Raw genomic sequence first — 19,996 nt, forward strand, 5'->3', positions numbered from 1 at the left:
TCACATTTTATATTGAAGTCTTCACTGTCTTAGCAAAATCAGAAAAAGTGCTATAATAAAATGCTGTCATTAAAAAAAATAAACAAAAAAAACCCCTTTATTTTCTAGATAAGCCTTTGCCTGATACCACTGTTGAAATTATATCATTTTGTGTTGTGTGTATATCATCCCAACATAAGGATATAAACTTTGTGTGCTAAAACGTGACTGACAACAACAGGACCGGTAAGATTTCACTCCAAGATCACACTGTACAGGGGCTACGGTAGAGAAGGGAACACACAGAAGTTTCATAGATCTTTCTTAGGAAAAAACCCTTCAAAACCAGCCAGCAACAGCAGCTAAAACTTACATAGCGTTTACTAAGTGCCTGCACATTTCACCTTAACCCTGAGGTAGGTTCTGTATCATCTTCATCTTACAGATAAGGAAATGGGCACAGAGAGGTTAAGTCATTTGCCAAAGGTCACGTAAGGAATAAGTGGAAGAGCTGCGGTTCAGATAAATGCAGTCTAGCTGTAAGGACCATAGTTATAATCATACCATACTCTATATACTACATCAGTAAGGGATTAAGTTGCTTTCTTGAACAAATCTCCTATTCAATAACATGCATATGGTTCAGCTGGAATAATTACAGACCAATCACCATCTGGCTAGAACCATTATTATTTCAGAAATAGGCATCCTATGTAACTTGAGGTGGGGAGAATAGTTATTTATGGATTACTGTAGTAAATATTTGTCAAAACACCAACTATCTCAATAATCATACACTTATTTCATTCATAAGAACTTCCAAAAATAACTCTTCTGTATCAAAAAACTTATAAATGGCACAAGAGAGTTAAATAATGGCCTATGGAGGAAAGGAGAATTCTGCTAGGGGAAACTCTAGTGAAGCATTTTCTCCATTACAATTTTGATCAATATAGTTCACGAAAGAAGCCTCGCTTTGCCGCCTTCTTTTTTTAAATAAATTTATTTATTTAATTTATTTATTTTTGGCTGTGTTGGGTCTTCGTTGCTGTGCGCGGGCTTTCTCTAGTTGCAGCGAGCGGGGGCCACTCTTCGTCGAGGTGCACAGGCTTCTCATTGCGGTGGCTTCTCTTGTTGCGGAGCATGGGCTCTAGGCACACGGGCTCAGTAGTTGTGGCTTGCGGGCTCTAGAGCGCAGGCTCAGTAGCTGTGGTGCACGGGCTTAGTTGCTCCGCGGCATGTGGGATCTTCCCAGACCAGGGCTCGAACCCGTGTCCCCTGCATTGGCAGGTGGATTCCTAACCACTGCACCACCAGGGAAGCCCTGCCTTCCTTTTTTTAGTGATTCCTCTGAGAGGGAATGCAAGAAACTAAATCTGAGGGGGAAAACTGCTTTCATAATCTCAAGTGTAAACCACGAATAGGCTTTTCTGATATAAAAGTTAAAGCCTGAAGAGATAAGAAAGGCAAGCATTTATTCCTTTAAACATTTCAATAAATTTGCAAAAATATTCAGCAACTATGCACATATTGTTTGTATACTTAAAATGCAACAATTTTCCTGCTTCGAATATTATTTTCCTGAGTGTTTTAAGGATATTTTGTTCTACTAGACGATTCAAAAGTAAGACTTACACACACACATAATGTATGTAACAGGAATTCTCCACATGATTAGCATTGTGGACTCTCCTAACAGTGTCAAACAATGAGAAGCCAAACATGATGACATCCACGTCGTAAGGAGAGCCTGGAGAATCACCTATGTCTTTGTTTTCTGCTCAGTGCTTCTGATAAGTTCAGCAGATGTACAGCCATGACTTGTTTCCAAACATCCAGACCCCCTCACTGGCTCACCACAATTACACAAGTGCTAAGTTCTAAGTATTCAAAGAAAGACTGCAGGTGTCGCTTTACTTCTCTCTGGTCCCTTTACCAAACCCCTACATCACTTATGACATTACTTGCTAATATTCTGCAATCCAAAATGAAAAATGCAGGTATACAAGTTTGCTAAATTTCACTTAACCAAATAAATTTAAAAATAGATAAAATACTTAAATTCCTGCAACACAAAACTTGGTTTTCATATTCATTAGAACATTTTAGAATTACTCAAACACAAGAATTGAAAATGTGTGTGCTATTTGGAAGAGAACTACTGAATTTATTCTCCAGAAGAAAAAGCAGACCTGAAGCATCACATTACTGGAACACCTGAAACATGTTGACAAGTTCTTATCTTCTAAACTTCAACGAAAGCTGCTTGCACAAACTATTTAAAGAATATCTGCCCCTATTAAACAAGCCAGATGTATTAAGGAAGTCAGAAGCTGAGTCACTTCATTTCTTTCTGTTGCCTCCAGTTGCTAGAATACTGGCAACTCGCATAAATATGTTTAATGTATCCATGTAGATTCCCAGCATCCTAGGAAAGAAATTATGCCTGTTAAATATGATGTAATTCTCGTAACAATGACAAAAACTATTTCGTAATGTAGGAGAGAAGAAAGCGCAACACTGATTATTTGTCCCAGGTATATGAAATGGAAATTTTAAAAAAGACGCCAACTAAGGAAGTCCTAGACTAGAAAACTATCAAGATTTTTCTTTTGGCAGATTAATCTTTTAAGTGTTAAAGGGCAGTTTTAAAAATCATTATATTCTCTGACACTCTACTATGAGTACAGTATCTTGCTTTTAAAAAAAAAAGAAATGGGTGATAGACAATGAAATAATCAAAATAAAAACCAAAGAAACACCTTCACAAAAATGTGTCAGACACAAGTCTGGCATTTTAAAATATAACACACTCCCTCAATGCCTCCCCTGATTACCCCCAAAAAACCTGCCACAAATCTGTGAGCATTATAGCAATGTTTAAAAAAATCATTACATTAAGTTTTAAAGAAATAAAAATAAATTACTTTAAAAAATGTGGTAGACACCATGAAACTCAAGGAAATTACTTAAATAAAATAACCTACTTTGGTGGAGAGGCCAAGGAAAGGAAAAAGCATTATTGTACAACACAACATCAGCTACAGTTGAATATCTCCAAAATGGAATTTTCAATTTTTAATAAAAAATTAAAAATTGAAGTGTTTCCAATTTTTAATAAAATAGGCTTTTCTATTAAAAATTTCAATTATGTACACTTTCCAAAAATAACACTTGACTAATACATCTTTTCTTCAGTTTTAAAGTCTGTTAAATATAAATTACACACACGCAAAATTAATTGACCAACAAAAGCACTATAAGGCTAATTAACAAAATAGGTAAAATACTCTGAATCAATTGAATATATACCTAATTATTACACTTAGTTGCAATATAATCAAATGTTCTGTGTATACATAGCTTACTAAGGAAAGAGAACAGACCAAATAATAACAGAAATAAAATAGTAAAATTCAACAAAGTCATTGTTGCAGGTTGAACTCAAAAGATATGTTCAAGTCCTAATCTGTGGTACCTGTGAATGTGACGTTACTTGGGAATAGGGTCTTTGCGATTATAATTAAGATGTGAGTTAAGAAGAGGTAATACTGGAGAAGGGTGAGCCTTAATTCAATATGGCATCATTATAAGAGACAGAGATACAGGGAGAACATCATATGAGGACAGGAGTAAAGATTACAGTGATACATCTACAAGCCAAGGAATGCCAAGGATGGCTGGCCATGACAAGAAGCTAGGAGAGAGGCATGGAGGAGATTCTCCCCTAGGGCCCTCAGAAGGTACCAACCCTGATGATACCTTGATTTCAGACTTCTGGACTCTGGAACTATGAGAGAATAAATTTCTGTTGTTTTAAATCAGCCAGTTTATATAATTTGTTATAGCAGTCCTTGGAAACTAACACAGTCATAAAACAAAACAGGCCAAAGCAACACAAATGTCCTTATGCAACAAAGAAAAGACATTAAAGGCTACTTACGAATTGATGGGATCATATTTTTGAACTCCATACACTGGTACTACTTCTGCACGCTTGATTACTTTCTGTGTATCATACAGAAGAAACATGCTGAAAAGAACTAATCCACCATAAATTGCCACCGAGTACAGCGTGGCGCCAGCCACAGTGGTAGGTGGAAGAAACATAGATCCTGAAATCAAAATGGGGAAAAAAAGTATTTTTCTGTAACTGGATTTACAATCAGCATCACTTAAAAAAGTTTTCTTCTTTGGCATGTTGCACAGATAAGGAAACATCCGAGTATGTGCTCTAATTTTACATACATTCAGTTCAAAACCCATTATACTCATTCTTACAATGGGTCACTTGCCCACATTATAGGAAAGTTCCTGCATCAGAGCAATTTTCATGTTCTCCAGACCAACTTTCCCGTTTTACATGTATTTGGTAAAACCAATAATAATGGTTTGCCATGATGCCAAACGAGCAAATCCAGTCAAATTAGCATACATGTTTTAACCAACTTTTAAAAATGACACTTACTAAATTCTCTCCATTAGGATACCTGAGTATGTCAGATGATTTTAGGACATCATGAACCAAGAACCAAGCGTCAAAGCACAGTGGCTTACCTAGTGAGGACACAAAGACGACACCCAGGCCCACGCCCAGGGGTGCTCCCATGTTCAAAAACTTCTCACTGGGTGCACACATGGCCACAGTGGAGAGGCCTCCCACAACACCAGCTGTGTACCATGCAGCTCTGAGGAGAAGAGGCCCCCCTAATATCGTCAGAGGAGCCACCACTGCACCCATCACACCTGGAGAAAGAGCAAGCAGGCAGTTAAATATTTACTAAACAACAACCAAAAGGAAAATGCTTCTTCTAACATGCCATCTGAACATATTGTAGCTTATAGTTAAACAATGTGATTACAAAAAGTCTTCTCCTTATTTAGGTGACGCTATCCCCAAAACCCCACAACTAAAACTTGTACCTATCCAAATTCTAAATCACAACTAACACGATTCCTAGTCAATCAGTCAAAACTCACACAAGTAAAAACACTAATCTAGAGTTTTAGTAACTATGTCAAATTCAGTGTAGTTCATTATTTGGATCTGAGTCTACCAATAGTCTTTATAACAATATTCACATTTGGAAGAACTGAGATGAAAGGCTTAAAATAACTGAAGGTCAAATCTACTGTGCTGAAAGAGAACACAGTAAAAGGAAAGACTAAGTATATGATGCTAATCTTAAAGTAGGAACTTCACGGACAGATGCTGCTGTTACCTTGTGTAATAGGGAATGTAATCACAGCTTGGAAAAAGCAATTTTAGTTGTTAGATATTTATAAACATGTCCACCCAAAGTATAGTAACAATAATTTCATTAGCAAAGGTAAATAGAAATCTTTTATTTAAAAAAAAACAGATCCCAGATAAGGCATTCTTTCCGTATTGAGTAGAACAAGCTATACCCTTTTCTTTTTTTTTTTTTTTTGGCAGTACCATGTGCTGGTGGGATCTTCGTTCCCCGACCAAGGATTGAACCTGGGTCCCCTGCAGTGGAAGCATAGAGTCCTAACCACTAGACGGCCAGGGAATTCTCAACTATACCCTTTTCTTAAACATTAAATGTGCATAGTTGAACTCATGGAATAAGCACAGAGCTACCTTCACACTGAAATTTTAATACCAGTGTGTCTCTTGAGACTAACATTTCTAGATCAAGTAACAGGGCATATTTTATCACATGATGATGAAAAATTTAAAAATTTTTGGCTCTAGGAAAGACATTGGATAGAAATTCGTCTGTATGACATTTCTATCAGAATTCCTATCAGTTTTGCAACTGACAGCAAAATTTTAAGAAAAACTTTCAAGGAGATTATTGAGATTTTTTCCAGTGATACTGATAGAAATCTTAAATGGCAATAGATGTTTGCTGCTTAAGGACAAATCAATTACAAAACTAATAAGAATAGCTCAACATTATTATTGTGAATGAAAACTGCCCTTCAGGAAATTAGTACATCCACTGGGGAAAACAAGTATGAAGGTTCCTCAAAAAATAAACACAACTATCATATGATCCAGCAATCTCAATTCTGGGTTTATAAGCAAAGGAACTGAAATCAGGATATGAAAACAACCCAAGTGTTTGTCAATGGATGGATGGATAAAGAAGATGCGGTATATATAAACAATGGAATATTATTCAGACTCAAAAAAGAATGAAATGTTGCACTTCTTGACAATACAGATGGATCTTGAGGGCATTATGCTAAGTGAAATAAGTTGGACAGAGAAAGACAAATATCGTATGATCTCACTTATACATGGAATCTAAAAAAGTCAAACAGAGAAACAGAGCATAGTGGTGGTTACTACGGGCTGGGGGGAGACGAAAATGCGGAGATACCTGTCAAGGGGTACAAGCTTCCAGTTATGATTAACAAGTTTGAGGACGTAATGTACATCATGATTACAGCTAATAAATACCACATCATAAATGCTGCTAAGAGAGTAGATCTTAAATGTTCTCATCATAAAAAAGATACGGTAAATACGAAATGAAGGTTAATGCTATGGTAGTAATCATTTTGTAATATATAAATGTGTCAAATCAACATGTTGTATGCCTTAAACTTATACAATATCATGTATCAGTTATATCTCAATAAAGCAGGGGGAAAACACAGAAGAGACTAGCTTTCAGCGAGCGTTTCAGTAATTCTTGCACAGTATCACTTAGGCCTGATTGAGACCACAGCTGTGTCCACAAGGTATTAAACATCTGTATGAAAAATGAAAATAGAATGCATTGGGATGTTTATCCTGGGTCAAAACCTGGCTTTGATGTCTCTTTGACTCTGTGAGTGGTTGCCCTTAGGTCATCCACGTTGGATTAAAGGGGTCTGAAACTCCATCATGCCAGTGAATGAAGAATTAGACAGAGAGTTGGACTTTAAGAAATAACATTAGGGGCTTCCCTGGTGGCACAGTGGTTAAGAATCCACCTGCCAGTGCAGGAGACATGGGTTCGAGCCCTAGTCCAGGAATATCCCACGTGCTGCGGAGCAACTAAGCCCGTGTGCCACAACTGCTGAGCCTGCGCTCTAGAAGCCACAAGCCACAACTACTGAGGCTGCGTGCCACAACTACTGAAGCCCATGTGCCTAGAGCCCATGCTCCGCAACAAGAGAAGCCACTGCAATGAGAAGCCCGCACACCACAACGAAGAGCAGCCCCCACTTATCGCAACTAGAGAAAAGCCTGCGCATAGCAACGAAGGCCCAATGCAGCCAAAAATAAATAAATAAATAATAAATTTATGGAAAAAAAAGAAAAGAAAAAAAGAGAAATAACATTGGGGGGTGTCAGTCTTGACTTTGGCACTTCCTGCTGTGTGACTTCACCCAGCCTCAGCTTCCTCATCCATGAACATATGGACAGCCTAATGCCTGCACACACAGCTTCCCAAGATGTTTATGAAGAATAAAGCAAATTCTGAAAACAAATTAAAAAAAGAAAAAAATGGCATTCATACTGCGCAAGAAAGGGTTAACACAGCAGACCTAAGCCTACCTTTACAAAGACCTGCTTGCAAGGTTAGTCCTTGGCTGGCATCTGAGAACTTGGCACTGGAACCATTCTCTAACCTTAGGGTTAGACTATTTATGCAAAAAATGAGTTATGCTGAATGCCTGCTTTCCTTCTGGGAGTCTGAATTTTGGTAGTTGCTAGGAGGGTCCCTAAATGGTCAGCCCCCAATAAAAACCTTGGGTGCTGAGTCTCTAATGGGCTTCCCTGGGCAGAAACATTGTACATGTTACTGCACATTTCGCATTCTTGCCGTGTGCCCTCAAAGGGAGGAGACAGCACTGAAAGCCTGTGTGTGGATTTCTCCACACTCTAGACTTTGCCTGTATCTTTCTCCCTTTCTGATCCTGTTGTGTATCCTTTCACTGTAATAAACCTTAGCTCTGAGTATAACTATATGCTGAGTCCTGTGACTCCATCTAACAAATTGCTGAATGAATGGGTGGCCTTGGGGACTGCCCTCCAACACACATAAAACACCCAGAACTGGGCTTCCCTGGTGGCGCAGTGGTTGAGAGTCCACCTGCTGATGCAGGGGACACGGGTTTGTGCCCCGGTCTGGGAAGATCCCACATGCCGCAGAGCGGCTGGGCCCGTGAGCCATGGCCGCTAAGCCTGCGCGTCCGGAGCCTGTGCTCCGCAACCGGAGAGGCAACAGTGAGAGGCCTGCGTACCACACATAAAAAAAAACAACCAAAAAAAACCCCCCAAAAACCACCCAGAACTTAAGTAATTTATATGTTACAATAATATCAGATAAGAAGAGGTTTTCTAAGCAACACAGGTAGAAAGGCTTACTTATTCTAGCTCGAATTAAAACTACATAGCTACTTTAATTCAACAAGTGGATCTACTATTTATCAGAGATAAAATGACACTGAACCTGTTTATTCAAGGAAACAGTGTCTAAAATGGGAAACAGGTGTAGAACTCTATTTACTGGCTAAGACGTTGAATAATCCTTGAATATTTATATGGCACTAAGAGATATTAAATTTTATAGCAAATGCACACACTACGTTTTAAGTAATTTTTTTCTTAAAAGCATGTTACTGGTATTAGAAGAAAATATTGGGACCATCGCCCTCCCAACCACAAAAGTTCTGTCTTGTAAAGGTCCATGGAAAATATCTATGGTTGAATTACCTAAGACCTAATGGAAGAGAGGCTTGAAAACCAAGGCTGGGAAGTCATGCTCTCTCACATTCACCAAAACAAAGCCAGCACATGAAGAATACAAATGATGTATTTCACACTGGAAATTCATCATACTGGGTACCCCAAAACTAATTTCCATTTATTAACCCACGTTAAAAACATTTCAGTCTGTCTCCCTGGAATTTTCATGGAAATGCTTATAAAATTGCTCTTGGCTTGTGGTAAAGATCATGCATCTAGAGCATTTTTGTTTCTGCATCTGGTGTTCTTTACTCAACCCAGAGGCACAATACCCTGGGATACTTGCAATGGAAAATACTTTATGTAAACTTTAAAATATTTATCTTTCCATAATTAAGGAAAATATTACATATACCTAAAGGAATATTAATACTGTTCCGCAATACCAGGGTTGGACAGCCTCTGTCCTGCCCACAGTAACTTTGTGCCAAAAACTATCTACTGACCCAGCTAACTGCATCACACACGGAAGTGAATTTCCAAAGATCTTTTTGACTGCTTTCTTCTTCCCAATGCTCCACTGCAAAAACCTCTGCTCCTATTCTTTCACACATCTTACGTCCTCCTTCTCTGGTAGAGACCCCCAGTTTCTTATTTTTCTAAAGATATACAACAAGAACAATTCTCAAGTGATGTGTATCAGATCTGAAATCCTCCTGGTATTAGACAAAATACATAAAAGGAAATCTCTGCATATACTAGACTGTCACCAGAGGCAAGTGTAATACTGGGGCTGTCCATGGTCTTAGTATCAGAATCATTAACTTTCCAGAGTGGAGATCTGGCAATAATACTACCAGGAATAAGTGCAGAAAACCGTAAGTATTTAGCAGACATGAGGCTTAATTAAATTGTGTACATTATCATTTACGACTGTGAAGAGCCATCAAAAAAGGCAGTATTTAAGATTGTTTAACAACAACTGTAAAACAGAACATACCAGAATGCAGTAACCAAGCAAGATGCTTTGGGCCTGGGCTCTGGTCATATGATATCGACTGGACCAGCATTCCAGCTCCAATCATGGCTGCAAAGGTTGCACCAATTGTCTGAAAGACATGTATTACTAAGAAAAATTGATCCTAATACAACAACAAAGTAGAAACTCACAGGTTCCAAGTCCAGTTAGTCCCTCCAATAAACCATGTTTAAAAAGATGAAGGATAATAAACAGAATCCTATATTTTTCTAGCACATTAAAAGGCCTTGTGCTTATTTCAGTTTGGTCAAATTAGCAAGAGCACCCCCTACTATCATACATAAAGTTTTCCAGACAACTTTAAGTGAATGAGTAGAGCTCTGGAAGATAACATCATCTTTAAAAAATTTTATTCTTGTTAGACAAAGGTATAACAAAACCCCTTTAAAAATCCCAGAATAATTATTTTTAATTATATTTATTTTGGTATAGCACAAGTAACATTAAAAAAGTTAGTCATGATACACCAATTAGAATATATATATATATATATCTCTCACATTGTCTCAAACTCTATATTTGCTAAATGAAAACCTGAAAAAAAGCAGCACATGGAAAAGATGAGAAATAAGATTCTACATTTCTATCCTCCCAATTTTCTGGCTGAATTGGCCCTCATCTCCTTTCTTTGTCTATCTTCGATTATCCATTGTTATACATTTAAATATTCCTTGTGCATAACAAGGAAGAAATGTTTGTAATGAAAGATGATAATCAATCTTCAGGAAATTTAAAGCAGAAATTGCAAACTTGCAGCCCTTGGGCAAGATCAGGCAGCAGATGTTTTGTTTGGCCAACTATTCAAAAAACAATTGAGCGAGAACGCATTTAGTTGGAAGGCTTTCTCTAGATGCCAAAACCCCACGTGACATACCAGGCCTGCCTCACTCATCTGCACTATGTCTAACCCACGGGCATCAGAACGGTCAGCCTCTGAGGTAAAGTACAGGTAAACATAACAGCTGTTTTTGCTGAGAATGCGAAAGCCTTCACTCATAACACAGAAAAGCACGCTGGGTTCTACTTCACCACCTTCCAATGGAGAAACAATTACTAAAAGCTACTTCATCTATCTCTATGCAAAGCATTTTCAGGATATTTAACACAATTATATATTTTTCTTTTAAAGTCCTTCATCATCCAGGTTCATTTTTTGCCTTTTACCTTCCCATACTCTACACTCCAGGTACACTGAACTGGTAGGCTGCGAACATGCCCCAGTTTCACACCTCTTTAATTTTGTTTATTGTGCCTAAAAATACCTCCTTCCTATCTGGTTGACATATTCAAGGATCACCTCTTTGCCTGAAAAGTTTTTCTGGTAGGTACCCTGGCTGTAATAAGCAGTGTCAGATGTCTCTACTCTGTTCCAAAAGCACTTGGTACAAACTTTGACATTATCTGTGTGTATGTCTGTCACCTCCCAAAGGCTGCTTCCTCTCTGTAGCACCTGTCTGACTTTCTAAACTATTTTACTTAAGCAGCCCTAAAGGCAGGTGAGACTGATCTTATGCCCACCAAGCACCTGAGAATATGGCCCAAGCACAAAACCTCCTTGAAGTCTTATTTTAGGGGCTAAACTCTTTTGTATATTTTAATCTTTCATGTTTGCTTTATTACAAAAGCATTGCTTTAAACTGTTTACCTCTGATTAAAACTGACATTACCTGATGAGAATGCAACAAGTTGATTCTGTGCCTTCAATAACCTCTAGGCTAGGAGATTCATGACACCCATCTGAGAAGCAAGACCCTAATACTGAAGTGTCTAAATGGCTACACAACTGAAATGGTTCTCCTTTTGGAAAGTACAGAATAGTGGAAACATTACAGATTTGGAAGTCATAGGGATCTGGGTTGCCCATGGGAAGAATCAGTGGGAATTTGCTGTGGGAAGTGTGTGTTATATAAACTTTCCCATCTCCCATTCCCTTCCAGTCTCACACTCGATGATCTAGTTTGCATTACCATCATTTTAGACCTTGAAAAGGCACAGCTGGTACACTTGCTTCCCGTCTCTTCCACATTAGTTCTTAAAGCTCAAATACAAATCATACTTTTGCTGTCCTAGTATCTGCAATGGCCTCTAACCGCTTAGGTGCTCTCTTCAGCTTGGCAATCAAACACACCCTTTCTAATTGTGTCTTCTTCACACTCCAGACCTCGAACACTTAAACTTCACTTGAATGGGATTATAAAGTCACTTGTAATGACTACCTCCTCTCCTTTGCCCAAGCTGTTTTTTTTTTTCACAAAACTCGACTACCCTGTCCTCTCCTACTAAAATAAAAAAATGCTAGTAAAACAACAAATGCTCAAGAAACTCTCACTGAATATAAAACCTTATATAGGGTCAAGAAAAGTTCAGAATAGTGCCAGCACTATTCTACTCCTAGTAGTATAGAGTGCTTGGGTTTTTGTGACAGCTATTCTCCACTGACCTCCAAGATGGATTTTTTTTTAACATCTTTATTGGAGTATAATTGCTTTACAATGGTGTATTAGTTGCTGCTGTATAACAAAGTGAATCAGCTATATGTATACATATATCCCCATAACTCTTCCCTCTTGCGTCTCCGTCCCACCCTCCCTATCCCACCCCTCTAGGTGGTCACAAAGCACCGAGCTGATCTGATCTCCCTGTGCTATGCGGCTCCTTCCCACTAGCTATCTATTTTACGTTTGGTAGTGTATATATGTCCATGCCACTCTCTCACTTCGTCCCAGCTTACCCTTCCCCCTCCCCGTCCATTCTCTGCGTCTGCGTCTTTATTCCTGTCCTGCCCCTAAGTTCTTCAGAACCGTTTTTTTCCTTTTAGATTCCATGTGTGTTAGCATACGGTATTTGTTTTTCTCTTTCTGACTCACTCTGTCTGACAGACTCTAGGTCCATCCACCTCACTACAAATAACTCAATTTCGTTTCTTTTTATGGCTAATATTCCACTGTATATATGTGCCACATAAGATGGATTTTTCATCGGCTTTATTTTTTAGTAAATTACTACAAAATAGAGCTGTTTGATATCTGCTGCTAGATAAGTAGAATGTTCCTGTAAGTTTAGGTTCCAACATCTTTGCTGCTACTAAAATACATATTCAACAAGGAATAATAGCTGACTTGCCTAAGAAGGTATTTCCTACTTTGTTTCAGCTGCACTAATAATTCATATATTACTTGAACAAAGATCTGTTTAATATAGTAAGGTATTCTTTCCATTTAATCCCCTCCTCCGATAGTTTTCATTTAATCTTTTGCTATTTAGTGGGAAAGGAAAACAAAAACAAGCTAACTTACCACCCAAGAGCCTCTCATCATGAAGTTCATGAGGGCAGGAGTTCTATTCACTGCCAGGGCAGACAAAGCTGTTATGCCGATACTTCCTGCTAAGTACATATAGGTGGTATGAATTCTATCCTTCACATACTGAGGCCAAATTCTGTAAGAAACACAACACAGTTAATTTATAGAATTATGAATGTGAATTTTGGTTGAATCATTTACTAGGTGGGAGATCTTGAGAAATATCACTTTATTGCTCTAAATCTTATTCCAGTATCATGGAAATAATGATGCATGTTGGAGTTACCATAAAAAATTAAGTAATATAAAACATATAAGCCCTTGGCACATATACAAAACAACACATTTGCTTCTTGCTTAAACATATATAACCTTGGTAAAAGATTTTTATTTATTGTTTGAATAAATATATGCCAAGGAAATGAGAGATTCTATTTTTTTTCATGTATATTTCCACATAGTTGGAACACTGGACACAAAATACTCCAAAAGTGGTGAAAGATAAGGATGAGAAGAAAACTGGAACCTTTAAGGCACGAATTGTTTGAGAACAATTTACTTACACGGCTTTTTCAAGAGCTCCAATCTCATTAGACATTCCCAAGCCATAGTAGCACAAAGCTCCAAGACCAACAGCAGCCCCTCCAGCAATAAACCATCTTCCCATCTGATCAACTGCAGAACACAGGAGGAAATGCAAGTTAATACTGCTGTCTTGACTAAAATGATTAGACTTAATTAATCTTTAAGTTCACTCTAACAAAATTTGCAGAGGTGGTGTATCTGTAGATGTAGGGGTACTTCTGTGATATGTTATTTTATTCATAAGAGATGTGTGTTCTCGTGACATTCTTAGAAAATAAAGATGAGAAAAACATGTTAACATCACATGTTATATTTAATATTGTGTCTAAAGTGCTATTAACAAAGATGATGCTTTACATGGAGTCAAGAAAAAAATGAACCAAAGAAAAATGTAATTAGTGTTTATGCAGCAGGATCAAGGGAGAGGGTGCTCTTGTTTTTTAGAGTACCGAGAGGAAATAATTTATCAACTCTTAACTGGATGGAGGTATTCACAAAGAGCATCTTGCTCCCTTTAGTCAAAGTTTGTTCCCTAAGAATGTTACTACACTGTTGCTATGATTCATATAATTTGGTTTCTAGGGCCAACTGACCGACAGAAATGCCCTGAGGGATGCCAACTAGGGCTCTCTCCCATTTTAAAATACAGATGGTCTCCAACTTAAGATTTTTAAAAAACGATATGCATTCAAGTAGAAACTGTACTTTGAATTTTTAATTTTGATCTTTTCCTGGGCTACTGTCATGCAGTACGATACTCCCTTGTGATGCTGGGCAGCGGCACCCAGTCAGCCAGTTGCTCATGAGGGTAAACAGCCGATACACTTATAACCATTCTGTACTCACCCAACAATTCTATTTTTCACTTTCAGGATTCAATAAATCACAGGAAGGATTCAACACTTAATTATAAAATAGGCTTGGTGTTAGATAATTTTGCCCAACTGTAGGTTAATGTTAAGTATTCTGAACACGCTTAAGGTAGGCTAGGCTAAGCTATGATATTTGGTAAGTTAGGTATATTAAATATATTTTGAACTTCAGGACATCTTCGACTTATGATGGGTTTATCAGGACATAACTCCATTTTAAGTCAGGGAAGATGGGTATTGACCTTTTGCAAGGCTGTGAAGGAGCAGTAGTGTTCTTTGATTTTGGGTAGATTACCAATCTAGATTCTGAACTTGCAAAGCTGAAATCCAAACTTGAACCAAACTGATGTCATTAGGGTACTGCTTCCTGAGAGGCCCTAAATGGGCAGCCAATCAAGATGACCCCTCTTGAACAACTAGCTTTTTATTAACATCTATGTTTTGGTGATTTACTCTTGACCTGAAACATATACAAATATTATGTTTGAAGTAAGATTCTACGTGGCTTCAAATGAACTTCAATAACAGATTATAACTTTCAGATCATGGCACATTACCTAATAATCCTTAAAAAAAAATGGTGAAAGTAAAATTTTTTTCTGGAAGAAACGTGACTGGGGACCACTGAGCTCAGTGTGAAGTACCAACCTTTTCAGGGTCATCAGATACCTGAGGATGACTGCCCTTCTTCTCACAAAATGCACATATGTACAAGTTTGCATACACTTTAAGGAGGCTGTTCATGGACCTTTTTTTAAAACACGAGTTTACTAAAGGCTGCCACCTACTTTTAAATATTTTTTCCAGTGATGGCTCCAAAGCTGCCTCCTTGAGTTCTTGGCTAGTTTTCCCACGACGAATTCCAAGTCTTGTCTTGGTGGCATATTCCTGATACACATGGAAACAAAGACACACACCACCCACACCAAAAGAATGTTAACAACAAAATAAAACAGAGAATCTCATCACCCTAGAAAACTCTGTATAATGTAACTTGGTACTTTCTATGTATGTAAATCATACATACTTCACTATGAAAGTATGTTAGCCAATCTAAAAAGTTAAATGTAGACCCTACTTGTGCTCTATCTTCGAAGTGATTCACTAATTCATTACAACCTAACTTCTTAGTTCAGGTTTCAGAACTGTTTTATTTCATAAACTACAAATTTTATTTATATCTCTAGAATTATCATATTTTAAACACTAACTTTTAAAAGGTACGCATTCAGTAAATATTAGCTGCATTTTTTCATCTGGGAAATGGGCTCAATCCTTCCTTTAACACAAAGCCAAAGGGATGGATGACTACTACCTCTATTTTAGCTCTTTTTCAACAGTGGAACAGTTAATTTAAGAGAAAAAAGTTGTCTCTTCTAGCTTCTGTATATTTCCTTATCTACCTCACATTTCAAAATTTATACTCCTAATTTGAATGCTAGAGCAGAAACCTACTACAAAAGGAAATGGGTTTCTCTCTAACTTGACAGATTTTGTTTTACCATTCTCTAAACAAGAGCTGAAACGACATGTTTAGTAACTTATTAATAAGTTATTGGCCAAATGGTAATATTCTTAAGCTTTTGAAAATAGGCTCCACGATCTCTCTGTTGAACCATACAGCTCTCAATCCTTCACAAATTACTCTAAATTCTCTGAATGAGACATTCCAAGAGCTGTAAGTAAAGGAGAAGTTACAGGAGTTCTTTTTCATATATGATAAAGATGGAACAGAACACTAATAGGGAGAAAGAGCTGATTTGGTACATTTTCACCGCTGTTTCAGTAAATCACTAATGGTAGAATAGGGAGCTTCACAATCAGTCAAAAAAATGGTCCCAGGAGCATACAGAGAGACAGACAATATAAAAATATTCAGATTATCTTTACCCTGCTGGGTGGTAAGAGCCACTGATTTTTCGTGATGGAATTCTTCACAACAGGGGAGGCCTTGGTGAGAGCTGGGTGGAAAACCCTGGAAGGTAGTGTCCGGAGACACACAAGTCTTGCGGCCAGCATGGTGGTGCACCAGGTTTACCAAGCAGATCTGAAACGCTAGTTAGAGACAGAGACAAAAAAATCACCCATTAACCAACCCACCGGCTCTAAGAAAGAACCAATCATCTCTTAGGAGAAAAGGTGAAATAAAGTGACCTTTTAAAATGATAATGATGAATACTCTGCTCGTCCCTTGTTAGTTCACGATATCCATCCCACAGAACTGGTTTGGGATGGACCACCAAAATGGGTTTAAATCCCAATCGGAACAATAACAAGAGGAACGACTTTTATGTGTCCAATACAGAGTGGATTTAATATCAAGAGAATTAAGGGGTGTGTGATGGATTTTATACATGTGGTTTTGTCTGAAGATTTATACCAGCATTCAGTGGGAAAATTTAAAAAAGGGCTAAGAATAACTTCTGAGCAGAGGAAAAATGTCATCCAAGAAGTGATTAACTCTTCAAGGTCATACCACATTGCAAGGTTATACAACATCGGTGGAAACCAAGCATGCGAAGTATTACTTCCCTTCAAAATATGATGTAAAAATATTCAAGGTATTGAAACCACCTGGGATGTACCTTAAAAATGTAGATTCCTAGGTCTAACTTCGGTCCTAATGATTTAACCCCTTGGAATAGAACACAGTAATATGTATTTTAACTAGCACCCCCAAAGCCAAGAATCTGCTTTTAAATACCTATCTGAATGTACTTCCAACTCTGCCACGGGATCTGCGAGGGGTGTGCAAAACTGACACCTATTCTTTGGAAAAATACCGAATCATTCTAGCACTTTCGTGGCATTACATCATCTCAGCCTAAAGATGCTGTGCCTCTCATACCTCAACACATCTACTGAGGAGCACCAGCTCAGAGGGGCCTCCAGAGTGGGAATTTTACTTCTATCACAGGCTAGAAGTGGCCTCGTGCGAATGTTTGATCCCTGAGACTCAGGTGCCTTAACTACAAAATGGGTACTATTACCGACCCCGTACACTTTCGTGTGCATCGATGAGCTCGGATTACAAGACTCGGATGAAAGCCCGGCAGCAAAAACTCTAGCCTCCCAAAGTCAACGCACTCCACAGCACACCAGCCGCAGGCACCCCCTTATCTACCACAGCGGCGCCTGGGCGGCCCGGCCGCGGGGATGATTCAGCACCTCGCTGCCCAGGGAGAAGCAGGCAGAGACAGCGGGCCCCTGCCCGCCTACCCCAGGCCCCGAAGTCGCCGTCCCCTCCACCCGGTCACCTGCAGGACGGCCCTGACGCGCCGCCAGCCCGTGACGCAGCCCGCAGCGCCGCCGCCTCCAGTCCTCCCCACACACACGCAGCGGCCCAACGGGGCCGGTTGTCAGTAGTACGGCGGATCGCGGTGCCTCACGGCCCGGGGGAGCCTCACCTCAGACCCTGGTCAACTCAGGCGCGCAGTTCCCCTTCCGGGCCGGCGAAACGCAACGACCACCACCTCTCGCACCCTCTGCCCACCTCTTACTGATTGTGAGCGCAGTCTCTTTAGCTCGCTGCGTGACGCAACATCCGGAGAAGTCGCAAACACTACGGACAGCCAATCATGAGCGGAGGCCTAACGGAAGGGCGGGTAGTAGGAAGGAGGGGTTCCTAGTTGTAGGGGCGGGGCCCGTGGAGGATTGTTGGGAGCCTCGCAGTCAACGTCCATCGCGGGTGTGGGCAGAGAAGGCATTTCAGCCATTTTAGCTCTGGGTAGCGGAGCTCACCTTCGTTTTTCTCTCAACAGTTTCACTTGCAGCAGTTAAAAAATTATTTTAAAATTGAAAGAGGGTAGTATGAGAATTAAAAATTATTCCTTCGTCCCGTTTCTTTCCTCTTGTCAAGAATTTATTTCCAGATAGTGTGCCAAATTGGCAGTTTCAGACCGGAGCCAACGGGTTTCTTGCGGCGGATGTGAAATCTACAAAAGAAGCTGAGTCGCACGAGGTCGGAGGGCCGCCTGGCCGGATTTTAGGAGTTCTTTCATTGCTTTGTGACCTCCCCATGACACATTTTCAAGGTTCAGTGAATACTAGCTAGTATAATAGGTTGGTACAACAGGCTCTGCCTCTTACCCAGGGTTGTTTTGAGATCTATTCGTATGCATGTAATTTGTAAGTTGAAAAACCATTTCTTGGCTACGTGAGGAAGATTTTCCCCTCCTATTATTCTCATTTACCCGTTAAACAAATATTTACTGAGGCTCACTTTGTACCAAATTCTGTACTAGGGATACATACAAATAAAAGACATATTGTACCATTGTTTTGGCAAAACAAACTCCTTGGCCTTATGGCGTTTACTTTCTGGTGGAGACAAGAAAATAGACAAAATGTTTGTTAGTGATAAGTACTAAGAAGAAAAATAAATCTGCGTAAAACCCTAGACGGGCACTATTTCGATAAGGTGATTAATAACATGTAAAATTCATGAACCTAATCTCCTAAACTATTGTTAATTGTGATTTACGATAATCCTCTAACCATGTAAATCTTGACAAACAAAAAGGTTTGCGTTTTATGTGGGTAATAGAACAGCTTGGCAGCACACAGGTCTTATTCACTCTGAAAATGGCAGGAAAACACTGGAGAAATCTGTCGCTTGAGATAGTGAACAAATCGAGCATGATCAATTTAATCTTACTTTAGATCTTCACCCAATTTAATCAGCTAGCAAATAAGTTCTCTGTTTAGTTCCCTTAGTGCTGTTTTTCCCCTAGAGCTTCTGTTACCAGCAAAGAGAAGGCATTCACAACACCGTACCTGAATAAACGAAATACCTTTTTAAGTCTTAGTGAATTGCTTCAAGATTATTGATTAAAGTTTATTATCTTCAAAAAAGAAGAAACATTTCTGATTTCATGTTTTCTTTTCTTACCTATGGGGCTAGTGTTGTTTCCACAGCTGTTAAATGTTTTGTGGCAGGAGAGTTACCTTGTCACATCCTTGGGAAGATATGCTTAGTGTGGAGGGAGGAGAGGTTTCATTGACTTTGAAACCAATTGGGAATTTACTGCAATTGTTTAAGCAAAATGTGATGAAGGCTGGAATTAAGACAGAGGGACAGAGAAGGGGTGTATGACAGAGATAAACGACTAAGGAGGAATTTACAGGTTTTAATGACTGATGACTATCACTGATAAGGAAGAGGGAGGCACCCAGGATAATCCCTCTGTTCTGAATTGAGTGAAACTGTGTGGATAATTGCACCATTAGTTTAGAGATAGATTACAGGATGAGGTACAAATGTGGGGGAAGTAGATAAAACTCAGTATGAAGTGTTAAATTGTAATTTCTCTGCTTCTAAGACCTTGGAGCATAGGACAGATAAGATAAAAAGTCATGAATCACAAATCCTAATGCTGTATATACACTACAAGTTTTATTAAAGGCTGCTGAGTGGTTTCTTATCCTCCACTTGCTGGCTAAGTGGAGAGTGGGTTATAGAGGAGAAAAATCAGACTCGAGGACTAAAAATATTTTATTTCTTTTTAGTTAAAATAAATACCCTCACCCTGTCTTACTGAAACTGAGCAGGATGCTGAAGGGCCCT

The 19,996-nt window shown here is 38.9% G+C and overlaps 1 protein-coding gene across 2 annotated transcripts; it reads right to left on the reverse strand.

Moving 5' to 3' along the window:
- Positions 1–1,433: 1,433 nt before the first annotated feature.
- GHITM (growth hormone inducible transmembrane protein) lies at positions 1,434–17,995 on the reverse strand. 2 transcript variants are annotated; one of them, XM_027129702.1, is made up of 9 exons: positions 17,838–17,995; positions 16,321–16,485; positions 15,219–15,318; positions 13,537–13,648; positions 12,968–13,109; positions 9,633–9,741; positions 4,537–4,725; positions 3,923–4,094; positions 1,434–2,407 (listed from the first exon to the last, which is right to left on the reverse strand). In XM_027129702.1, the coding sequence occupies exons 2-9, from the start codon at positions 16,447–16,449 to the stop codon at positions 2,323–2,325; spliced, it is 1,038 nt and encodes a 345-aa protein (XP_026985503.1). In that variant the 5' UTR covers positions 16,450–16,485; positions 17,838–17,995; the 3' UTR covers positions 1,434–2,322. The 2 variants fall into 2 exon arrangements, with proteins under 2 accessions (XP_026985503.1, XP_026985504.1); XM_027129703.1 differs by lacking the exon at positions 17,838–17,995 and adding an exon at positions 17,688–17,813.
- Positions 17,996–19,996: the final 2,001 nt, after the last annotated feature.

Source organism: Aethalodelphis obliquidens, unplaced genomic scaffold, assembly GCF_003676395.1.
Source record: "Aethalodelphis obliquidens isolate GAN/ISIS:26980383/991018 unplaced genomic scaffold, ASM367639v1 scaffold37, whole genome shotgun sequence".
NCBI lineage: Eukaryota > Metazoa > Chordata > Mammalia > Artiodactyla > Delphinidae > Aethalodelphis > Aethalodelphis obliquidens.

Excerpts from the sequence above, each read along its gene's own strand:
- GHITM (XM_027129702.1), bottom strand. The coding sequence starts at position 16,449 with ATGCTGGCCGCAAGACTTGTGTGTCTCCGGACACTACCTTCCAGGGTT. Across the intron at positions 13,110-13,536 it reads GGAGCTCTTGAAAAAGCCGT|AATTTGGCCTCAGTATGTGA; the intron begins GTAAGTAAATTG and ends TGTTTCTTACAG. Across the intron at positions 2,408-3,922 it reads AAATATGATCCCATCAATTC|GATGCTGGGAATCTACATGG; the intron begins GTAAGTAGCCTT and ends TTTCTTTCCTAG.